The following is a 25,977-nucleotide window of genomic DNA, read 5'->3' as shown; positions in this document are numbered from 1 at the left end:
ACAGGAAACGAGCACAGAGCACACACGATAGATGGTTTTACAATTGCCCTATAAATTCCAAACAACAATACACATTTCTGGAAGGCAAAATGAACTTTAAAAAGAGAAAACCTCAGAGACAGATTAAATTTACGTTTTTAGTAAACATCACCTCATTTAGAAACACACCATGTATGACCTTGAGAGCAGACCTGGTGTGATTAGGTGCTTCTGGTACTAAACTGGGCCAGAGGGAAGATTTTGTTGATGCTGAAAATTTATTGGGGGGCGGGGGCAGGAAGAAGAGAAGGGGAGAAGCATTTCTTTGTTGAACATTTCTCACAGTAAAAGTACTACAGACACATCAAAGCACTTTCTAAAGCCTCAAGGTTAGGAATGCTCAATGAAATGTAGGATATTAAAGATTTCTTACTTTTGTTTTATTGAAATAAACAACTATACTATTAAGTGATGTCAGAAAGCCCAATCCTGTTTCCACTTAATCTACCATTTCCAAATTTGAAGGATCCAAGTGTTCAAATTCAAAGTGAAGAGCTAGCGAAGACTCTGGGAGTCTCAAGTTATTTTGCAATCTATCCATCTGTTTCCACCATCTCTTTACAAAGGAGTTAACAGCTCCATAAAATGCCCTTCTCAGAATGGAATTTTTTATATGAGTCCATTTGTAAGCAGGAAAATGATTAAGCATTACAGTATTTACTTTATTGTTTCCCTCACTGCTGACAAAGTGCCAAAGTAACCTGGTAAGGACAGGGGAAGAAGTTTACTCAATACAGGGCTCCACTCACATGATTTACAATGAGAACACTCACAACTGCCTCATGACCATTTCCTTCCCTGGCATGAGTATGTATTAAGTCTCAAAATCAGTCATTCTCTGGAATCTTTTCCCATACAAAACCAGGAGCAACAAAGTGTAAACAAATATAGAAGATTAAAAACAAAAATTATAAAAATCTGAAAAGAAGAAAGGAGCCAAGATCTCCAAGCCCACAGACAGCATGCCTGCATGGCTCAGAAGAAGCAACACAGGGCCAAGGGTCCCTTGCACGTGCCCCTGTATAACTACACATCCTTGCACCAAGGGACACGGGTTCTCTGAGCAAAGGCCTCTTTTAACCCATTTATGAAATGGCAGTAAAATGAGTAAAATCTACAGGGTTGTTGTGAGGAGTCCATGGGAATCCCTTAGCAAAGCATTCAGCAAATACAGCTATCCAAAAATATTCAAAACACTCCTCTAAAAAGGCTAAAATAATATTGGGGACACAGCCCCCAAAAAGAAGTGGCCACATCTTTCTACTTTTCTCCAGAACAAGTTACAAGCAGTCTAAGTTCTCGTCATATGAATTCTCAGTGTATTCACTGAGAAATAATACACTCCTGATGATAGTCTCTAGCTTAAAGGACTTAAAATAACACAAAGAAAAGACACTACTGTCTATGATGAAACATACAAATCAGCCAAAAAGCTTGAACAGAAAACAAGTTACACTTGCAGGCAATTCAAGATCTTTCTGAACAACAAAAAGAGTTAGAAAACACTATGGAAACCGGAAAGCAACAAGAATCAGATACAGCCATGTATCTTGTTAATCCTTTTCTGGAGTCCTAAACATACCAAATCATTCTCTGCACAGAACATTCACCAGTGTAACTAATCTCACAGAAGGCAGGATCCAGACAGGGAAGAGTGAAACTAACCAGGAGGCCAGGAAATTCAGACTAATTCCTGCTATCAGACTTTTCTCTCAGCCTCATCTGATGCCCATTGGCACAGATAACTAACTAGCAGAAACTCTTCTAAAAATCCCAAATTCAAAGCTCAGTGTCAGAAAAAAAAGGTTAGAAAAAGCAGTTAAGAAATGCTTTTCATCTATTTCGGACTTGTATCCTAATTTATGCTCTGACTTCATTAATATTCTTTTTACTCAGGAGGTTCAAAAGAAAGTGAGAAATTCAAACATAATTATTGTTCCTTATAAATCACATCATTTGCAATAGTTTGAATGACAGGATTTTCAAATATTAACTTCTAGAACAATAGTTTTAATTTCACATTCTTAAAATAATCAAAACACAAAACACAAGGAAAACAGAATTGAAAGCAATCGTTAAATGTAAAATAAATCGAAAGCAAAGATATTCAAATAATTAAGGTATTACCTAAGATGTAAAAACTGAGTCTGTTCACATTTCTTCAAGTCAAATATTTTCAATTTTTTTAAAATTTTTTTAATGTTTTATTTATTTCTGAGAGAGACAGAGAGAGAGACAGTGTGAGCAGGGGAGGGTCAGAGAGGGAGATACAGAATCCGAAACAGGCTCCAGGCTCTGAGCTAGTGTCAGCACAGAGCCCGATGCGAGCTTGAACCCATGAACCATGAGATCATGACCTGAGCCGAAGTCAGACACTTAACCGACTGAGCCACCCAGGCACCCCTTATTTTTTTGAAAAAGAGTAAGAGTAGGCAAGTGGGGAGAGGAGCAGAGAGAGAGACAGAATCCCAAGCAGGCTCCATGCCGAGCGCAGAGCCCGATGCGGAGATCAATGCCACAACTCTAGGATCATGACCTGAGCAGAAATCAAGAGTTGTAGATTCAACTGACTGAGCCACCCAGGTGCCCCTCAAATCAAATAGTTTTAATGTGAATTACAAAGCAGTTATAAATGCAAATTCTACTGAAAATCTTTCTGTAGGAAAAAAAAAAGATCCAAGTAAATTAGAAAATATGAACTGTACCAAAGCAGATAAACATGTGACAATGTCTTGAATAATTACACTACTATTTTGGAATTTCGCTCTCAGAACAGAAGGGTGTGGTATGAAGATTTTCTAAGTTAGGAGTGAAATGGAACAGTATCAACTTAATTTTTTCTATTTGAAGAACTTTTTACACTTCTATGTGATTTAATGTTAATATGGTAATTAAGTATTGGCAAACATTTTCAAAGCTATTAAGACTGAGAAAAATAATTAACCCTGCTAATTTTATAAATTATTTCCTGATACTTACGAATACTCTAAGTATATAATAAGGTAAATACCTAGTAGTGCAATTACGGGGTCATAGGGTAGCTCTATCTTTAACTTTCTGAGAAGCCTCCACACTGTTTTTCAGAGTGGCTGTACCAGTTTGCATTCCTACCAACAGTGTGAGAGGTTTCCCCTTTCTCTGCATCCTCGTCAACATCTATTGTTTCCTGAGTTGTTAATTTTAGCCATTGTGACATGTATGAGGTGGTAGTTCATTGTAGCTTTGATTTGTATTTCCCTGATGCTGAGTGATGCTGAGCATTTTTTCATGTGTCTTTTAGCCATTTGTAAGTCTTCTTTGGAGGAATATCTGTTCATGTATTCTGCCCATTTCTTAACTGAATTATTTACTTTTGGCGTCCTGAGTTAGCAACTGCACTACTAGGTATTTACCCAAAGGATACAAAAATACTTATTCAAAGGGGGCACAAGAACCCCAGTGTTTATAGCAGCACTATCAACAACAGCCAAATTATGGAAAGAGGCTAAATGTCCATTGATGAATGAAGAAAGAAGATGTGGTATGTATACACATACACATACATACACACACACACACACACACGTACACAATCAAATATTAGTGATCTAAAAGAATGAAATCTTGCCACTTACAATGATGTGGATGGAACTAGAGTGTATTATGCTAAGCAAAATAAGTCAATCAGAGAAAGACAAATACCATATGATTTCACTCATATGCAGAGTGTAAGAAACAAAACAGATAAACATGGGCAAAAGTAAGGAAAAATAAAATAAGATAAAAACAGAGTGGGAAGCAAACTACAGGAGACCTTTTTTTAGGTTTATTTATTTATTTTGAGAGAGAGAGGGTGAGAGAGAGTGTGCCCACAGGCAGGAGGGTCAGAGAGAGATGGAGAGAGAGAATCCCAAGCAGGCTCTGCACTGTCAGCACAGAGACCGATGCAGCGCTCAATCTCACAGATGGTGAGATCATGACCTGAGCTGAAATTGAGAGCTGGATGCTTAACTGACTGAGCCACCCCGGATCCCCAAGAGACTCTTAACTACAGAGAACAAACTGAGGGTTGGTGGATGGGAGGTCAGTAGGGGAATGGGCTAAATGGGGGGTGGGCATTAAGGAAGGCACTTGTGATCAGCACTGGTGTTATATGTAAGTGATGAATCCTTAAATTCTCCTGAAACTAATATCACACTGTATGTTAACTAACCTGAAGTTAAACAAAATCTTGGAAGAAAAAAGAATACAACTCCCTGGCATATTATGGCTTTATGTAAATGTCTGTTATATTAACAAACAATTAGCAAACCTCTCCAAGGCATAAAAAGTCAAGAATAGACTCCTGATTTTTACTATGTTAACTGCTGTGTCATGAAAGCTCACTATTACCAGACATCAAAAGACAGTTGCAGAAAATCAATAGATAATGATAAACAAAAACTGGTGGTGACATACATTTCTCTAGGCAATACTATCATAAAATAAATGTGTTCTACATCTAAACTAATTCATAATTCATAGGTGTGAATTATTAAAACAGTAAATATTACACATTCAAGTTTCTCTCCATCCTACACTGACCTTCCATTTTGTGGCCCTAATACTAATTTTTAGGAATACTTATTATAATAAGGAAAAATACAAAAGATCATAAGAGACTACTATGAAAAGTTATATCCCAACAAACTGGACAACCTAGAAGAGATGGATAAATCCCTAAAAACATAACAATCTTCCAAAACTAAATCGGGAAGGAATAGAAAATGTGAACAGGCTGATTACTAGTAACAAAACTGAATCGTTGAGAGTAAACTCTCAACAAACAAAAAGTCCAGGACCAGATGGATTCACAGGTGAATCCTACCACACATTTAGAGTTAATACCTATCCTCTTTGAACTATTCAGAAAACAAACAAACAAACAAAACAGAAGAGGAAGGAAAGCTTCCAAATTCACTCTATGAGGCCCAGCACTACCCCAAAACCAAAGACGAAAGGAAGGAAGGAAGGAAGGAAGGAAGGAAGGAAGGAAGNGAATACTTATTATAATAAGGAAAAATACAAAAGATCATAAGAGACTACTATGAAAAGTTATATCCCAACAAACTGGACAACCTAGAAGAGATGGATAAATCCCTAAAAACATAACAATCTTCCAAAACTAAATCGGGAAGGAATAGAAAATGTGAACAGGCTGATTACTAGTAACAAAACTGAATCGTTGAGAGTAAACTCTCAACAAACAAAAAGTCCAGGACCAGATGGATTCACAGGTGAATCCTACCACACATTTAGAGTTAATACCTATCCTCTTTGAACTATTCAGAAAACAAACAAACAAACAAAACAGAAGAGGAAGGAAAGCTTCCAAATTCACTCTATGAGGCCCAGCACTACCCCAAAACCAAAGACGAAAGGAAGGAAGGAAGGAAGGAAGGAAGGAAGGAAGGAAGGAAGGAAGGAAGGGAGGGAGGGAGGAAGGGAGGAAGGGAGGGAGGAAGACAGAGAGACACACACACACAGACTACAGCCAATATTCCTAATGACCATATATGCAAAAATCTCCAACACAATATTAGCAAACCAAATTCCACAATACTTTAAAAGAATCATTCACCTCAATTAAGTCAGATTTATTCCAGGGATGCAAGGATGGTTCAATACTCACAAATCAAAGAGATACATCACATTAACAAAATGAAAGATAAAAACCATATGATCATCTCAATAGATGCAGAAAAAAGCATTTGACAAAATTCAACATGTGATTATGATAAAAACTCTCAATAGAGTAGGTTTAAGAAGGAATGTACCTCAACACAATAAAGGCCATAGATGACAAACCCACAGCTAACACAATACTCTGGAGAAAAAGCTTTTAGGAACATGACAAGGTGCTCTTTTGCCACTTTTATTCAACACAATATTGGAAGCCCTAGCCATAGCAATCAGACAAGACATAAAAGGCATCCAAATAGGTAAGGAAGAAGTTAAACTCTATTTCCAAGTGACATGTTAGTATATATACAAAACTCTTAAGACTATACCAGAATACTAGAATAAATGAATTCAGTAAAGTTTCAGGATATAAAATTAATATACAGAAATCTGTTGTGTTTTTACATACTCATACAAAGTAGCAGAAGAGAAATTAAGAAAATAATCCAATTTACAATTGCACCAAAAAAAATAGATTACCTAGGAATAAATGTAACCAAGAAGGTCAAAGACCTGTATTTTGAGAACCTATATAAAACACTGATGAAAGGAATTGATGAGAACACAAATAAATGGAAAGATATACCATGCTAATGGATTGGATAAATCAATACTGTTAAAATGTCCACAACACCCAAAGCAATCTACAGATTCAGCACAATCCCTCTCAAAATACCAATAATATTTTTCACAGAAGTAGAGCAAATAATCCTAAAATTTTTATGGAACCACAAAGACCTGAATAGTGAAAGCAATCTTGAAAGAACAAAGCTGGAGGTATCACAATCCCAGATATCAAGATATACTACAAAACTGTAATAATCAAATAGTATGGTACTGGCATTAAAAAAAAATGGTTACATAGATCAATAGAACTAGCAAGAAAGCCGAGTAATAGGGGCACCTGGGTGGCTCAATCAGCTAAGCATCCGACTTCAGCTCAGGTCATGATCTCATGGTTCGTGAGTTCGAGCCCCACATTGGGCTCTGTGTTGACAGCTTGGAGCCTGGAGCCTGCTTCAGATTCTGTGTTTCCCTCTCTCTCCCTCTGCCCCTCTCCCACTCATATTCTGTCCTCTCTCTCTCAAAAATAAATTTAAAAACTTTAAAAGAGAAAAAAGAAAGTCCAGAAATAAATCCAAGCTTATCTGGTAAATTAATCTACAACAAGAGATGTAAGAATATACAATGGAAAAAAGACAGTCTCTTCAATAAATGGTGCTGGAAAAACTGGACAGCTCCATGCAAAAGAATAAAACTGGGCCACTTTCTTCCAACACACACACACACACACACACACACACACACACACACAAACCCAAAATGGGTTAAAGATCTAAATATGAGACCTGAAACTATAAAATTCCTTAAGGGAAACAAAGGCAGTAATCTCTTGGACATCAGCCTTAGCAACATTTTTCTAGATATGTGACCTCAGGCAAGGGAAACAAAAGCAAGAATAAACTACTGGGACTATACACACACACACACACACACACACACACACACACACACACCTTTTGTACACCAAAAGAAGCCATCAACAAAACAAAAGGCAACCTACTGAATGGAAGAAGATACTTGCAAACAATATGTCTCATAAGGGGTTAATATCAAGAAAATATAACTTATACAACTCAACACCAAAGTAATAATCCAATTAAAAATGGACAGAGGACCTTAACAGACATTTTTCCAAAGAAGATATACAGAAGGCCAACAGAAACATGAAAAGTTGCTCAACATCACTAACCATCAGGAAAATGCAAATCAAAACCATGAGATATCACCCCACACATCTCAGAATAGCTGGTATCAAAAAGACAACAAATAACAAGTGTTGGTGAGAATTCAGAGGAAAGGGAGCCCTCATGCACTATAGGAATGTAAATTGGTGCAACCACTGTGAAAAACAATATGGAGACTCTTCAAAAAATTGAAACTAGTAATACCATATGATCCACTACTGGATATTTAGCCAAGGAAAACAAAAACACCAATTCATAAAGACATATGCACCACCTATATTTACTACAGCATTACTTACAATAGTGAAAATATGTCCACCAATAGATAAATGGATAAGGAAGATGTGGTGTATAGGTGTACACACACACACACACACACAGGAATATTACTCAGCCATAAAACAATGATTTCTTATTCTTTGCAACAGCATAGATGGCCCTAGTATTATGCTAAGTGAATAAGTCGTACAAATACCATATTATTTCACTTCAGTGTGGAATCTAAAAAATAAATGAATAAACAGACACCAGAAACAGATGCATAAATACAGAGAACAAATTGGTGGTTGCCAGGAGAATGGGGGTACAAATGGGTGAAGGCGAGTGGGAGGTACGGGCCTCCAGTTATGGAATGAATAAGTTACAGGGATGAAAGTAGCTCATTGGGAATATAATCAGTGTTACTGTAATAGCACTGTATTGTGACAGTTGGGCACTACACTGGTGATGAGCACAGCATAATGCATAGAGTTGCCAAATCACTATGCTATACACCTGCCACTAATGTAACCTTGTGTCAACTATACTTTAAAAAAAGAAGTCTGTAGAGAAATGAAATCAAATATAACCAACAAGTTACTGTTAAAAATGTATTAATATTTACATTCACATATATAGGGTAGACTTTATATTCTCAAATACCACTACTTAGAAAAAGTGGGGGAAGGGGATCCTCCTTTTTCCACTTCTCCTCTACCTTCTTTAAACTACTATTTATTGCTGTCTATAAATACAGTGTACCCAGAGGACTGCCAACATTTTTAAGTTTTTCACTTGGCCCCAAATCTACAGGACATCTGGTCTACCCGCTGGCTATCTTCACTTCACTCCTGGGAATCTGACATACACAGCACAAAGGTCTAGTGCTAGGCAGGTTGCCTTAGGCATGTGGCTTGGAGATGAACTGGCCAAGGTATCACCACATGCAGGCATAACTCAGGCTGCTGGATGGGGCTCTGAGGAAAGGAATAACTCAACACACTCAGACAAAATAAGACTAAATTTTATAACAAATTTTAGTCACACTATAGTGATCTTTTTATATAAGCTCACTTAAAGGGAGTTTGCATCTTTTTTCCTTCAAATTTTTAATTTTGCTAAATGTTAGTTTAAATCAGGAGTTGGCAAACTTTTCCTATAAAGGGCCAGAGAGTTAATGTTTTAAGTTTGTGGTCCACACAGTCACAGTCTCTGTCACAACTACCCAGTTCTGTCCTTATAACACCAAAGCAGCCATACACCATATGGAAATGAATAGACATGGCTGATTTCCAATAAAACTTTATTTATAAAATGGGTAGAGGGCCAAACTGGCCTTCAGGCAGTAGTTTGCCTTGTCAATCCTCAGTCTAAATCATCTTAGCAAATGTGAAATTTAAAAATTCCAAATTAAAAAGAAGGACAGAGGAAGGAAAGAAAAAAAAGCTAGGTGTACCTTATTATAAGCAAAAGCCCCCAATTCAAATAGGTATGTCAGAACAGATCCTTCTAAACTATGAGCTAGCACAAACTGGAATAACTTCAGAATAATATAATAGGAGCTATGTAAATGAAAATAAATTTCACTTACCTTTAAGTCAGCTCTGTTGAAGATTAAATGAAAACTATTACTGGGGCATTTTTGCAAGCAGAAGAGAAACAAAACAGATTTGACTATTCATCATAATCTGAGCTAACTGAGTCTTAAATACAGAGCAATGCGTCTGTGAAAGAAAGATATAAGAAAGAGTATCTATCATCCAAGTCCTGGCTGTCCCCCAACTTGAAGCAGTTATCTCCCCAACCCCCAAAAGCAACAGAACAGGGCAATATGATTCTTTTCATAACAGAGTTACTGATTCCTAATACACCAAAAGTTTTCAAAATAAACCTCTTCAGGTTATACTGAAGCAATTAAACATTTTTGCTGGTACTAAGTCCAACACGTGAGAACTCGCTCTTGAAAGTTCAATGTGATTATGGCAAAGAGAAAACTATACATTCCTATCTTCTCAACCCTAGACTTAGAATACACAGCCTTACATGTGACTTTTAATTTAAAAACATTACTGGATTCTAAATGAGGAAATATGGCCATTTCATCCATACACTGAGGTATGATGCCAAGCGAGTACCCATTAATGTCTTTACAACTTCAGGTAACTCTAGGTGACAACCACTGCTAAATTAAGATGTAACTGTTGGGGTACCTGGGTGGCTCAGCAAGTTGACCCTTGATTTTGGCTCAGGTCATGATCTCACAGTTCACAAGTTCAAGCCCCACGTCAGGCTCTGCACTAACAGTGTGGAGCCTGCTTGGGATTCTCTCTCTTTCCCTCTCTCTCTGCCCCTCTCCTGCTCACTCTCTCTCAAAATAAACAAACATTTTTTAAATAAAATTTAAAAAAATAAAACATAACTGGTATACTTGGACTTGTTCTTGTATTCATGTAAACTGCCACTGAATTTCAATGATCTGTGATTCTATTCAATATAAACAGAAGACTGGCCAAAGAACAAAAAAAATTTAAAAACCATCTGATAGAACAATAATTCAAATATGACAAATCCAAATCCTCTGGGATTCTACCTCCTTTTCGATGAAGTTTCAATTTAACAAACAGGCATTAAATGATGTGCAAAGAACCAAAAATTAGGTGAGATGCTAAACAATGAAACAGTGTGAATGAGCCTTTGGGAAGGCTGATGATGATAAATTACGATACTATGAGATCAAATGTTTACTCTCATAAATAAATATGGAAAACATCTCATGTGTGACTGAATAGGCAACTCACAAGAGATACAGAAGTCAACAGTTCAAACCATTATTTGCCTTTCAGATCAACAAAAGATCAAAAGATCGGTGGCCAGTGATATCCATCGTTGGCTGGAGGTGTAGGGAAATGGTTGCTCACACATGCTGTTACTGGGTTTCATTTCTGTACAACAATTTGAAAAGTTGGTTGTGTAAAACCCTCCAAAATCACATATCCTTTGACTCAAAAATTCCACTGGTATCAGTGAATGAGTAGACTGTTCCACTAACCCAAAGAAAAATATAGAAGAACTACATTCAATGTTAGGAAAATGGTAACTTTCGACAAATTTCAGAGAGAAAGATCTAGTAGGCAGGTGGGCATACAATAACTAGCATTTACTCAGGATATATGCTAGTCCTAACATACATTATTCCATTAAGTCCTCCCAAAACTCAAAGGGAGATAGATGTACTCACTGATAGAAGCACGATCCAAACACAGCTCTTACCCCAAAGTTCTTAATCAATAGGCTACTCAGCCTCCATGGGTTTGACACCTGACAGAAAATTCCAAGGTAGAAATACAGATGTGCAAGTTTATCTTTCTTTCACACATTTATTCAGCAGAAATTTGAGTACTTAATGTTACATCTAAGGATATAAAGAAGATAAAGTGACATTTCCTATCCTTAGGGAACCTGACAGAGACAGACATGAAAACAAAAAACTGCAGTACTGTGTGACAGTGCCAACAGAAACAGTCATGAGGAATAATACTAAGCCCAAAAGAAGGAAAGACTAGTCAATTCTGCATTGGAGGAAGAGTCATCAAGAAAGGCTCTAAGAAAGGAAGACAATGCTTGACCATGATTTTGAAGGTCGAGTTAAAAAAAAAAAAGTCTCCCAAATGGACTGGGGGAAACAGGAAAGGAGGGTCCCTCCAGAAAAGGGAATGGCATGTATAAAAGTACCAAGGCCCAAACAGCACAGTCAATTCCAAGAAATGCACACAGGTCATCAAACTGATTTACAGACAGTACCATCAACCATCCATTTTCCACTCCCACCCCTCTCTTTTTCCTGATGCTTTAGGAACAAAGTGTCTCCAAAATTAACACCTAAAGAGTTTAACTCTGCTCTGTTCCCACCCAGATATTTCATTACAGTATCTTTGGGCCAAAGTGAACAGCTAGCAAACGTGGATAGAGTGTTATACCAACTACAAACTGCTGTTTTGTTTCAATGACACATGTTTAAGGAAAAATGGAAGGAAGGCTACTCCATGCTTAAGGAAAGAAAACCACGTCCTGCTACTAAAACAAAAATATCTAAGGCAAAAAGAAAACAGTGACCAATGTTGTTAGAAAGCAGGTAAGACATGGTATCTGTAAGAAGGTCACAAATTTTTAGAAATCTGTGTCACTGATAACTAACTCTTAGAGATCAGGCCCTGTCCAAACCACGTGTTCTATAAAGTGCCTAACAAGGTACTATCCTTGGCAATCTGTTTATCTGATTGGCTGGTTCACTTGACGTTCTTCCGAGCCACCCACCACTATTTTCAGAATCATAGGTTTTGGGCTCCTTGAGTCACAGATGGGATGGTCTTTCTCCAGCTTACAGAGGGAACTAGTACCACAAGCACAGCAAGGCCCTCAGTAATCTGATGAAAGGTTTTGTTGCAAATAGTAGATCAGGACTCGAGAAGCAACTTCATGGGTCCAAATACTGTGAAAAAATCGACTTTTACTATGAATCTATTTCAAGACTCATAAAGTTCGAGCAAGAGCTAAATCTTGCCTTGCCAGATCTATTTCTCAATATAAATGTCATGTACAATTACATGATGAATCCACTCTAACCCTTTTTCTATGGGAGCTACGAAAAGAAGCCTTTAAACCCCTCTAGGGACAAAGTTATTTTTCTCAGCCAAGTGTTAACTCCAACGTATGGAGGGTTTACATGTAATTCCTAACAGCAGACAGTCAGGAATTACCAACCACGCTATGACTTTTTAACTAAGCATTTCATTTAATGAATGAAATTGCCTTTTATAATAGAGCAAGTTAAAATAGGGCAAGTTAAAAGGTGCAATTAAAAAAAATATATATGACATACAAATTTTGCTCCAGAAATTTAAAGCACACTTTCTAGAACTGTATATTCAAACAAATGTTTGGGGTTTGGGTTTTTTTTCCTTTTCCAGAGTAATCACTAGAAGCAACTAAATATCACCTATTCAGCCAATACTGTCATTTCTGAAAAATATTTTGTACCACATATCTGAGAACTTTTTTAAAGTCACTTTATAAGCTATGTCCTTTCTATACACAAGTAGACATCACACTGAGACCATGTATTTACCCAGAGGCCCAAGCAGACAACAAATGGACTAAATGGCAAGATCTTTTTGTTTGTATCAACTGCTCACTGGTGACCCAGCAACCCCGAACTGCATTCTCTTTCCTGAATTCCATTAGAGGCTGGTTAGTGAGAACTACTTCTCTGATAAACATACTCTTTAGAAAAACAAATAAACCAAGACTTAAAGGCAGAACTTACATTATTATAAACTGTAATAGCTAGTTTGGGATAATTCGTACTACCAGGTTATCAATATCATGAATGAAAAAGATACATTCCTTTTAGGAAAATGGATCCCTTTGCTCAACCATTATACTCCAGGAAAATAAAAATCAACATTCCTTCACATACAAATAATATGAAGGTGGCAATACATAAGGTCTCAAATGATCAAAGAAAAATGAAACGGCCTGAAGACCAATAAGGAAATGCAGCTCCTATCATTAATTAGTGAATGTTTATGATGGAGTTGAATCATGTGAAATCAAGAGGACCGCTTAAGAAAACCGAAAAAGCAGAAAACAAGAAATTTTACATGGAGAGTCAAAGATGCACATATTCTAAACTTTTTCGTCGCTGGTCAGAAATTTTCTAACCTGCCCAACTCTAGGGCAAATGGCTGATGCCACAGAACTGCCTCCAACGCCTTCATGTTCAGACTTCACTGATGGATCAGAGGAAGCGGGCTACAAATCGGTCTCTGCTTTTAGGCTCAGCACAGGTCAGCAACCCTTCTACGCCCCCTCTTTTAATTGTTTATTATACGACTCCTACAAGATGAGCAAAAATAAGAAAATAATACCATTCCTAAGCGCGCCGCCCAAACATAAGTAACCACCGTTAATGCTTTGATACCTTTAAGACACCCTCCTTCTTTCTTCATCTTCCTTCCAGTATGGAGCCCCCAGATAACCACTTGGAGCCCCCAGATAACCACCGGACCCTCACCAGGAGACCCCTGTTCTGAAACTCCTAAGCACAGGGCATCCTCCACCAGAACCTGCCGGCACTGCGGTGAGAAGCACGCGCGGGTGCAGGCGCCGCCTGCCTGCCCCCGGGCCTGGAGCGCTGGCACAGCGGGGAAGGGGCTTCCAGGCGCTCGAGGACTCCTGCAAAGCACCACTTACTGTGCCGGGCATGTGACTTCTCTCGTTCTTCCCATTCTGGGAGCTGCCGTTCTTGAGCTTCTTTTTCTTTTTGGCTGTCTCTTTGTGCTCTTTCTGTTTGTTCTGCACTTCAATGAGAACAGAAATAAAGCTGTTTTTCACTTCCTTTTCGAACTCCAGTTCATCTCGCAGGGCCAGCTGCTGCACCAGCTCCTCGGAGTATTCCTTGATGGCAGTCTCAATTTCTTCCAGCAGCTCGTTTAATTCCGAGACCGAGAGCCTTCTTACTCCTGCAACCAGAAGCAAAGCACAGCAGATACTGAGACAAAAATGTTTCGGGAGAGCAGGACAACAGGGTGTTTCATGCCAAAGGAGTGGAAACCATAGTCTAAGCAATGAAACTGTTCACGATCTTCTCCTCATCCTCAAACTTCTGGTGGGCAGGTCTGAGCAGAGGGAGGTGGCACAGTCACTTTTCAAGAGGCTGAGGAGTGTAACAGCACTCTTTACTTGTCTAACTCAATCATCCCACCAACAGCACTCCAGTCAAGACTGAAAAAGCATGAACAAGAAACAGAACAAACATAACAGCTGAGGGAGAGTGCCCAAACTACCTGCTGACAAGAAACTGCAAGCAATTTAGCAGGGTTCTGGCACACTTCAGAAGACAGCAGTTGATCTGAAAGAATTAAACTAAATACATATTTAATCACATATGCCCCAGTGTGTGCGTTTTTTTTTGTTTTGTTTTGTTTTTTTTTGAGGACTGGGAAGATGAAAGGAAGGCTTGCTCCCTAAAACCCACTTCAGATTGTTCTCAGCACTTCTCCTCATGTGAGACTATGACATCACTAAAGCCCCAACCCCCAGTACCTCAGAATGTGGCTGTATTTGGAGACGGGGTCTTTAAAAAGATAATTAAGTTAAAATGAGGTTGTTAGGGTGGGCTCTAATCCAGTGTGAGTCATGTCCTTATAAAATGACAAGATTACGACAGAGACACACGCAGAGGGAAGACCTCGTGAGGACACAGAGAAGATGGCCATCTACAAGCCAAGGAGAGAGGCCCCAGAAGAAACCAAACCTGCTACACCTTCACCTTGAACCTCTAGCCTCCAGACCTCTGAGACAATAAATTCCTGTTGTTTAAGCCCCCAGCATGTGGTTCTTTGTTACACAGCCCCAAGCCAACCAGTACAGGAGTCAAAGGTGAGTATGACAAAGCCCCTAAGCAATGATAAAGATATGCCTGAGTATCACTGGAGGGCTGATGAAGGGTACATAACTTTGCCTGTGGAGTGAAAGCTTTCTGGAGATGGTGTGAGATACAAAGGAAGTCTAAAGAGCGTGGATTGAAGGAGGATGTCTTACTCTCTTCATAACTGCTAGTACTGGACCTCTTAAGAGTCTGGATTTCCTGGGACAGCATCGATAGCCGATCTGACTGTGTGGGTGTCTCGTCATCTTCTGGGTCTGGAGACTCCTGCATCATTTCTTCAATTTCTTCAATAACCTTCCAAAATACACACACCACTGTTAATCAGATATATGTCGGAAAAACAATCTCTCTGCAACACGGTGCTCGCCTGAGGCAACCAGAGAAGAAGGGCACTGAATTATCCGCTAACCAACACTGTGCAGGAGTTGGTGTTCTGAACAATCACACTTTTGACTGTTAAGAGTGAAGATGGTTTATCAAGGAAAAAAATTTACAATATGCTCAACATAAAATGAAACAGAATATGATTTAATATGTCCATCATGATTCAGTAGATCTATCCGATCTTGAAGGTCTGAGAAACGGTGCAAAACACAGGTACAATTTTCCTCAGATGTGCTAGAACCAGATCATCGTTAAAGTCAAAAGAAAGCAAAGGACAGAAAATTTACCATATGCCACATGCAAGTAATCAATAAGCCATTTAATCAAATAGACATAAAATTTTTAAAATACAACAGTGTAAAAAATAAAGCAAGAAATTATCTCTATGGCAGTAAAATTTTCCTTTAACAGCAGAAAAGGAATTTCATATATTAATTCCATGAAAGATTATGAGACACCCAAAAATTACTTGACCTGTAGAAGCTTAAAGAAGAAAACAAAGCTGCACAAAAGCAGGAAAATTTCAGAAATATCTTTCAAACAATGATCTACTGTCATTTGCAATGTTGCTCGAATCTTCCAACAGTACTTTGTCCTGCTCCACTTTTTAAAAGTTGAGAAGGATACAGAAGTCAGCGAACACGTAAAACCACAAAAATTAATCAACAGTTAGAAAAAATAGGCCTAAGAGTTAAAAAAAAAAAAAAAGAATAGAAAAAAGAAACTATTAGAAAAAATACAGGATGAATCAGCAAGCTTAAGGGCAAAGAAAAGTAAATCTGAAGGAGGTGGGGATTATGGTAATTAGTAAGAAGATTTTCTCAAATAGGCATTATAAAACAGTACAATGAAATGCCAGAGGAGGCTGCAGAATCTATTTCTCTAAGTCTCAGAAGCGGGAACAGCTTACGGCATTCAGGCAGATAGATTACAGAGGGGACCATGAACTTGCAGGGTCACGTATTTCCCTGAGATATCATGATCAACCTCCCATAGCCCTCTCACCTATTTGGCATTTTAAGCACCCGTTCTTCCCAGGCCTAGAATAATTAACTAACCACAAATATGACAAAGGAGTATCAAAATGGCTCATTTTAATGGACCCCTCCCAACCTTGCCATAACATATCTCCTTCCTGACCTCATCTTTCCAGCCTAGAAATGCAATGTGGTAGTGTTCATAGTCAGAGCGGCCACAAGCATGTTGTTGCAGGAAGGAGTTCTCACACCACATTCTGACGACACAGCAGCAGTGGGAAGAGTATTCAGACAATGAGAAAGCTGATTCAAGTGGTTTACATGAACACGGGGTTGACATTACGAGAGCATTCCACAGGAATAAAGCTCACTTCTTTCTGGGTGCACGATGCGCACTTCTAATAAGTGCTAATGATTCTTACACAGGCTTTTAGAGGAACTGGGTGATTTCTGCACAGATACATTATAGTTTGCCCACGTCTTGTCAACCCTAAGAAAGTACCAAACTCACAGTATTTTTTATGATTTCAGGTTAAGCAATAACCCTCCCATAGTAATATACTCACTGCACTGATTTAACGAGGCCTATATTGGAAAACTGCCTATCTTGAAGAATCTTCCCAACTAACATAATCCCATCTGCTTCAGATTACATATACTTTCTTCTTTTCTCAGTGGAGGAGTTAACTGATAAGCCCACAGAAACAGAAAATGCAGGAAAAATAAGTAGATTCCAACAACCCGTCACTTATTGCCAAGTAAGAAATCGTTTTTCAGCTCGGGGTTCCCCTTTCCTTTTGTCGATGAATTTCTCCGCAATACCTGATCTGCAGTGAAGAGGGGCTCTTCGTTAACGCAGGAGACAATGATGGAATGCATATCCAGCTGTTCTCTCAGCTCCTCGTCGTCTGATGTATCAAAGAGCAAACTGTCACTTATCTAAAAGCAAAATAACCCACTGTTAAAAGTAGGACAATCTGATCACAACAAAGTCACAGTGTCTGGGTGAGGAAGAGCCTTCCCTCAAAAGGGAGAAATGACTACAACCACTGCATGCCAGGCAGTGTGTGAAGGGCTTTACATATTCATCTCAAACACAAATGAGGGGAATGGAAAATAAACATGAAATTGCCAAGATGCAGTCTGCATCCCTTACCACCTGATACAGACACACACTCAGCTACTTTTTCCAGGGAGAAGAATGTTATACACAGTATTTATCAGGAAGTTGCAGGCAATGATAGAGATGCCCCAAGAAGGGAATAGGCAGGGCTAGTTATTTAGTTAACAATCTATCAGTAAGAGTAGTAGATGTTAAAATTCCACAGATAACATAAAGTTAATTACTTTCAAACTAACTTCTAATATTCAGGGTAAAATATAAAGAATTGACTCCCTGGAACTGTCCACAGGGGTCATACTTCACCTTACAGCTGAACATCTCTTCTTCCAAAAATAAAATCTCTCTAGGTTCCAAGAAAATCTTTCAGCCTAACCATACTGTGAGTTTCTGTTTGCTTCACTGCCATTTTCCACCCTGCTCTGAGCCTTGGGAGGCTGAAGTTTATGGACTAAATCAAAGGACACCTTTGACCTGTGGCTTCCAGTTGGGTTAAGAACTACTGGCAAACACTACCAGGAGCCTGGAGGTGGGAGGCTGAGGGTGGGACACTTTGCTGTCTCCCTCCCGGTCAGACTGCCAAAAGCTGCGGATCTTGTCAAGCTGACCTGTCCCCGACAGCTCACCTCTCGAGGTCCTGGAAACTTCTTCCTCTCCTTACCTCTTCACACCCAGAGGGACTAGTACTGCTCAGCCCTGGGTTATCACCCCATGCCTCACTGGTGTCCCCTAAGTTGCCCACACCAATAATAATGACCTAGAACTTAGTACGAGTGCTGATTGTAAAGCCTTACTTGGAAAACGCAGCAGATGGAAATGGACGTGTCATCTATCTACCATGACATGACTATTCAGATGATGAACAGAACTGACAATAGAACTCATCTTCAAAAACGAATACCGCTCACTGAGTCCCTGAGGAACAAGTGGGCAACAAGGAACTGTGGAGGAAACAACCATGTATTCTATGAGATAGTATATAATTTAAAGAAAAAGATTTTACCTGAAAAGAAGTATTTAATGTACCAGTGCAGAGACCATAAATAAAATTGAAGACACAATTAGGGCAATGTAGGTCCCTACCACCTCCTTAGTTTCTCATACAGACGCCCCCGAAGTGTCAGGGTGAACACAACCCATCGAGTAGGAAACTGCAGCAAGAAGTGCAAGGAACTGCTGGGAGGCTGCCTCTCAGGACCTGAGGCGGGAAGAGGGGCCACAGCAGGCTCCAGGGCCTGCCCTCCCACTCACTGCACCACAGTGACCACGCGCCTCCCCGTTCGATTCTCCCTGGACCGTCGGCCTAGGAAACCCCTGCACATGGTATTGGCCATATTGTTGTGAAACTTTAGACCATTTATGAAAAAAAGAATCTAAAAGCTTCCTGAGAGGGGGAAAAAAACCCCACACATTAAAAGGACTAAGAATCAGAACTGTCGTTTGAACTCTCAATAGCAACCAAAGAAGCAAGAAAACAATCAATGTTATTTCCATGTTTCAATACACGCCACCCAAGAATCCTATCTCCAGCTAAATGAACAATTAGAGGAGGGCTTGGAATAAAGACATTTTCAAGCATTCAAGTTCTCAAAGTATTTGACCTCATACACCCTTTCTCAGAAAACTACTGCAGAATATGCTGCATTAAAACAGGAGGGGCGCCTGGGTGGCTTAGTCGGTTAAGCGTCCGACTTTCGCTTAGGTCATGATCTCGCGGTTCGTGGGTTCGAGTCCCGCGTCGGGCTCTGGGCTGACTGCCAGCTCAGAGCCTGGAGCCTGTTTCAGTCTGTGACTCCCTCTCTCTCTGACCCTCCCCTGCTCACGCTGTCTCTCTCTCTCCTAGAAATAAATAAATTAAAAAAAAAAATTCAAAATTTAAAAAAATAAATAAACAGGAGGAAAGCCAGAAAGGAAGCAGACATGGATCTAATACAAGAAAGAGGTGAGGCCACTCTCGTAATGATTCAGAAGTAAAGGTCCCAGAGTGTTGGTTGTGATCCTCAACGAGAGAGTGACCAGGTCAGATGAGAACGGTTACTGCACATGGCATTAAAAAAAGCACAGGAGGAAGAGACACAGAGACACCAGTAGATCAGCTGGTGTGTGTCACTTACTAAAGTGAGTTTTATGGCTCTGTTGAAGCTGAATCTGCGAGCTAATGGTAACTTAAATAAAACACAAGGCAACTATTATTACCCTAAGAAAAAACAAAATTACAAGAGGAAATTTACTCAGGATATATTGAAGTGGGTCAACTGTGAACATTTTGACAGTCAATGTAAATGATGAAGATTAATTTAACCAAGTATTTTAATATAACTACATTGGAAAGACAAGGGAAGGGAAAGTTTTTGTGAGGGTGATGGTGTTGGGGGTTGGAAGGAAGACTGAGAGAGACCTAAACCCTCATCCTCTGGGTAGAAAGTAAATATTGGATAAAGTCTAAAATTGGAAAAAAAAAAAAAAAGCAAATACAAATGATGAGAGCATGTTAGAAGAACAGTTCAAGGAGCAGAAAGCAGCTGTCTCTGGTAAGTGGAAAGGAAGCGTGGGTTAAGTAGGGCAGAGGCCGCTTATTCCTGTGAAGCCCTATACTAGTTCTAGTTTACTTTTTAAACCAATGCAGTTATCCTTTTAATAAGGAAGGGGGGATGATCAATACATTAAGCTCTTGGTGAGGGAGAATGTTTGACCTCAAGATTCTAGAAGTAGAAATGAAAAAATGTGCCATAATATAGTCATAAGAGTATACGGATGATGGAGAGGAGACCTGACAATAATCCCCACAGAGCCTTAAATTTCAACACTTCCCCAAATCAATCTTCATTATAATTTGAGGACCACAGATTTATTTTTCCCCTTACAAGGTTTTAATTTTAAAATGACCCCTAAGGAAGATACGAGTAACTTCTTCCTGTTTCTACTCTGGAAGATTAAAAGGTGCAGGAAACAACGTTACCTGTCCCTGAAAAACTGCTTATGGCAGGAAAAGATGCCACAGAAGATGTTCCTACGGTAATATGATTTAGAAGCCTTCCATCATCTGCGTATATTCAACACCCCCCACCTGGTCACTGGATTTAGAAAAGTTTTCATAGCTATTGCCAAAATACACAAGAGATACCAGTAAACCATTAGAATAAATTTCCATAACAACAGAAATAATGATCCCAGATCATCTTTCCAGGGACTGAGCCAAGTTCGTTCCCCACAGAGATGGCATATGTTAAGGTTGGAATCACTTTTGGGTTTTGAAAGCTAACCCTGGCTGTCATGGGTGTCATTATTCACTCTCCCATTCGGCATGAGTGTGTCTTCTGTCTGCCAAGCATTCCCGTCACTCCTTCCTGTGCCAGGTTAGACACACAGCCGGCAGCTCTACTGCCCTGTATGAAACTGAAGCTGCTTCAGATGGAAAAAATGTGCCCACGTAAGAATGTGGAATGTACTGGTTGCCTTACTCCAGAAAAGCCTCATCAAATTTAGAAATGTGCCATTTTGAACCTCAATGAAAGAAAAATCAAGAGCTGAAATCTGGCAAGTGGTGGTTTTCCTGAGTGTTTTCCTCATCCTAATGAGACAGAAATGTCTTCTCCCTTCATCAAGGAAAAAATAAAATAAAAATTCCTATAGATCTTGTTTTATAATTGAAATAATCTAAAGAATGCTTCCAAAAAGGCAAATTTAACACGATTCAGTTATGGAAAGGATAGAGCACAGCTGGCAGTGCTAAACAAGATAAGTCAGGTTTAAAAAAAAAAAAATGTAATGATAAGCTATCTAACGGAATGAGGTGCCTGATGCTTCTCCACGCTGCCCACTCGTTCTGCAGGAACTTAATGAGTGCCACTCCTTCCTGAGGAGTAGAGTTCTGATTTCAGCTCTATTCATCACCTGGGTAGTCGTGTCACGACAGATAGATGACAGATGGACGATCCCTTGTCCACGTGAATCTGCTGAGGTTTCCAGATAAGGCTTTTTTAATTAAGATCAGTTACTAGAAGTAAACTCCAAGTGGTTACTCATTTACCTCAGCTATACCATTACTCTGGCATTGAAAACAAGCAAAGGGCAGAAAAAGGGAGGGACTTCCCAGGGTGCAATCTAAGAACGATACAAGACATACATTTTATTCAGTGAAACTAAATTACAGTGTCCCATTCATCCTGCTAATATACTTCAATTTGAAGCTATGAAAGGCTCTCTTCTGTGCTACATTTTATTATGTCAAACAAAAAAATACTCATTGATTGGCTATGATGGATTTAGCACCATGTTAAATAATATAAAAATATCTACTTTTTTAAAAAAGAACTTTCCATCATGGTCTCTGACCTTATGGTCTCATTGACGAGGTCATATATTCATTCACTCAACATACTTGTCTTAGTACTATGTTCCAGACACAATGATAGTTACTAAAAACACAGTTGCAAAGACACCTACCAGCAAGTGACAATCTAAGGACCGACCCTGAAACATATGATTAGTAAGAGAACAAAGTAATGGTTAGAAACATGGACAATGTGCTATCGGGATTAGTACCCAGGAGACAACGGGGCTAACCTCTGAAGGACAGATAAGTCCTTGAAGATTTTCACACCCCCACCGGTGTAACCGATTCCCACAGAGAGAGGTGCATTTTCCTTCCGCACAGGGATTTAGGCCAGGGCTAAATGACCATCTGTCAGAGATGCTGTGGATGGGGATTCCCCCCAAGTGAGAGGTTGGATTAAGTGTCCTTTAAAGTCACTTCCAACTCTAAAATTGTATAATTCCATGAGATCAGCAAAGGCTAAAACAGTAATAGGAAGCTTAAGAGAGGAAGGGAAACTTGAACTAAGCCCAAAATGATAGCTAGGGTCTAAATAAACAGAAGATAGAGCATAAGGTACACTGTTTTATTCACTAGACGAACGCCAGGTCAGTCAGCAAAACAGCTTAGTGGGGTTCATAACTGGAGCATACAGTAAGATTTCTGTGTCTACTGGATTACTAGGAAATACAGGCAGAATTCTATATTTTACTAGAAAATAATAGCAGCAGGCTTTCCTGAATCATATTTTTAGGAAAATCATTTTCATAAAACTTAGCAATACAATTTAAAATACTGATAGCCCCACTGCACTATATTCTCAATTATACAACTACACTTAATGAAATACAGAGCATGCCAAAAAAATCTGGCATGAGTTTACATTGTTACATGGTAAGAAACTTAAAACAGTTCAAGCAAGACCTGAAAGTTACCTAATTTGGCTACATTTCTCATCACCTTTAGATAAACCAATATTGTGATTTTCCACTTAAAACAGTTATCTTCCTGGGGCACCTGGGTGACTCAGTCAGCTGAGCAACTGACTCTTGATTTCAGCTTAGGTCGTGATCTCACAGTTTGTGAAAGAGAGCCCCACGACGGGCTCCACGCTGAGCAGGGAGCCTGCTTAAGATTTTCTCTCTACCTCTGCCACCCTCTCCCACTTGCAATCTCTCTCTCAAAATAAATTTAAAAAAAAACAAAAAAAAAACGGGGCGGCGGGGGGCCTGGGTGGCTCAATCGGTTGGGGCATCCGACTTTGGCTCAGGTCATGATCTCATGGTTCATGGGCTAGAGCCCCACGTCAGGCTCTGTGCTGACAGCTCAGAGCCTGGAGCCTGTTTCAGATTCTGTGTGTCTCCCTGTCTCTCTGCCTCTCCTCCACTTGGGCTCTGTCTGCCTCTGTCTCTCAAAAATAAATAAATGTAAAAAAAAAAAAATTAAAAAGAATGAAACAAAAATCTCCTCATTAAAAAAAAAAAATTAGGGGCGCCTGGGTGGCTCAGCCAGTTAAGCTTCCAACTTCAGCTCAGGTCTTGATCTCAAGGTTCCAGTGAGAGTCCAGCATCAGGCCCTGCACGGACAGCTCAGGGCCTGGAGCCTGCTTCGGATTCTGTGTCTCCCTCTCTCTCTGCCTCTCCCCCATTTGCACTCTGTGTGTCTCTCTCTCAAAAATAAATAAACACTAAAAAAAATTTTTTTTAATTATCTTCCCTTTTCTGTACTACCCCCCGCCTCCCCCACAGCTGTCACACCTGTGACCATGCTTCGTAAGACACCTTCACTGCACAATACCAAGGAATCCTAAGCAGCCTCAGTAGGCCAAGAACTGTAATGTCTCTTTTTAAATGTATATTAAATGTATAATGTACATACATTTAATGTACATATAATGTAACATATAATGTATATTTTTTGAGAGACACAGAGACAGAGTAGGAGTAGGGGAGGGGCAGTGAGAGACACACACACAGATTCTGAAGCAGGCTCCGGGCTCCCAGCTGTCAGCACAGAGCCTGACGCAGGGCTCGAACCCACAAACCTCAAGATCATAACCTGAGCCGAAGTCGGACCCTTACCCGATTGAGCCACCCAGGCGCCCCAAACCGTAATGCCTTTTAAAGGATCCCCAATACTCACAGGAACACAGAGTCTTCCGAAAACATGTCATGTCCAACAAGTCCTTCAATTCATCAGAAAGTTAACTCTATGTTGATATTCCGCTACCCTCAATATACTACTGAGTTTCCTCAGCCCACTAAAATTGTGCTACTGAAGCTCAGGAAAAAAATGCTCATCGTTGGTGTTCATACACAGGTGATGAAGATTTGACTAAACATACAAAAGTGAGTGTGTATACAGAAGAATTGGAGGAAAGTGCTACCAAGTGGACAGCAGTGGAGCCAAGATGGCCACAGTGGGCGACTCCAGTTGCCAGATACTTGGAAATAAGAGGCAACCCCATGAACGTGTGTGAAACAAAAAGGCTAGTTTTTAGTCCCATCATCAGAATCAGTTATTCAGAAACTATCAGCTCAATTCCTAACTTACCCCTTTTTCTGAGAGGTTCAGCGTAAGCAAATGCAAGGTCCTAGTATGGGATGACTTCCAGTCTACCGGCATGACATTTCCATAATTATCAGTCAGGGCATTCCAAATCCTTAAAAAGAAGAAAACCATGGTCAATGAAAGTTAACATCCTACATGTCTTTTACTAAACAAACAGGCAATACTATAGTGAAAGAAGGAACAAAAAATATCAAAGCAAAACAACAGAAGGCCTATTTTCCAGAAAAACACCAAAAAGAAGAGCCTCCTAAATAAGACTAAATGAAAATCAGCTAATCAGGCTGACAGGAAGTGCTGAGAGCGGATGAAGTGATTAAAAACTCTTTCAAAGTCAACAGCTAACATCTACACTGTTCTAAGTGCCAGGCACATCCTAAGCAATTTACATATCTGAATTCATCTAATCCTCACAAACTAGATTATGAAGAACCATTATTATCTCCCATTTTACAGATGAGGAAACTAAAACACAGGGAGCTTTTGTAATGTTTACAGAGCCATACAGGTAGTACATACACTGCGTTTTACATTTATTTTTCTTCTATAACTTCCTAACATACTGGTCATTTCATAGGGTGAATAGTCTTTCTCTAACCAAAAATTTTTATCCTTTCTAGAGAAAGGATTCAGTCTCAATGTGATGCTAGCGTTTAATATCTATCATGTAATTTTGTAACATAATAGGCTAAGGACTAAAACAGATAAAATGAAGGAGGAAAGAAAAGGGAGTTCACAATAAAACACACAAAAGTTATATCCAATGCAATTACCCTTCCTTATTGTCAGACAGCATTTTGGGGAAGCCACAGAGTGAAATGAAAGGGTACGTGACTAAAACTCAGAAAACATAGACTCCTGTTACCATTCTTCCTCAAACAACGAGCCTTTCGCTTTGCCCCTTAACCTCTCTAGGTATGAGCGACTCTTCTATAAAATGAGAAGCTTGGACAAGAATACCAGACATTCCTTCCCGCTCTATGATTCTAAGCGTTATTTCAAATGAGTTGTACTGAGGAAAGCCCAAGCCACACCAGACAAGGACAGCAAACTCCAATTTCATGACCAAAATTCAAATTTCAGTACCAAAATAATCACAGCATAATAAAATATGACACTGTATGAAAAATATGAATGACTTCAGAGATATAAATGAGATGAAATTTAATTGGGTAAGTTAAATATTACATATATAAGTGGCTTAATGGGCAGAGATACAGAGATGTCATAAGGGGAAAAAAAGCTAAAATCTATGGTAGATTTCTAATCATGAATGAGGCATTAAATAATTTAGTGGGTGGGGCGCCTGGGTGGCTTAGTCGGTTAAGCGTCCGACTTTCGCTTAGGTCATGATCTCGCGGTTCGTGGGTTCGAGCCCCACGTCAGGCTCTGTGCTGACTGCCAGCTCAGAGCCTGGA

At 39.4% G+C, this 25,977-nt stretch overlaps 1 protein-coding gene across 1 annotated transcript in view; it reads right to left on the bottom strand.

The window, feature by feature from the left end:
- The window catches only part of FEZ2 (fasciculation and elongation protein zeta 2), a gene marked incomplete at its 5' end in the record, with an annotated part of 44,731 nt that overhangs the window by 14,727 nt on the left and 4,027 nt on the right, over positions 1-25,977 (bottom strand). The window contains 4 exons of the mRNA XM_077764307.1: positions 13,998-14,266; positions 15,348-15,489; positions 17,379-17,495; positions 24,545-24,653. Coding sequence (XP_077620433.1) covers positions 13,998-14,266; positions 15,348-15,489; positions 17,379-17,495; positions 24,545-24,653 — 637 coding nt within the window. The remainder of the gene's footprint in view (positions 1-13,997; positions 14,267-15,347; positions 15,490-17,378; positions 17,496-24,544; positions 24,654-25,977) is intronic.

The sequence above is a fragment of the Crocuta crocuta genome, unplaced genomic scaffold (genome assembly GCF_008692635.1).
Source record: "Crocuta crocuta isolate KB4526 unplaced genomic scaffold, BGI_CrCroc_1.0 scaffold164, whole genome shotgun sequence".
Classification (NCBI taxonomy): Eukaryota; Metazoa; Chordata; class Mammalia; order Carnivora; family Hyaenidae; genus Crocuta; species Crocuta crocuta.
The sequence above is the reverse complement of the archived record's forward strand: the minus strand, read 5'-3'. Positions and strand labels throughout refer to the sequence as shown.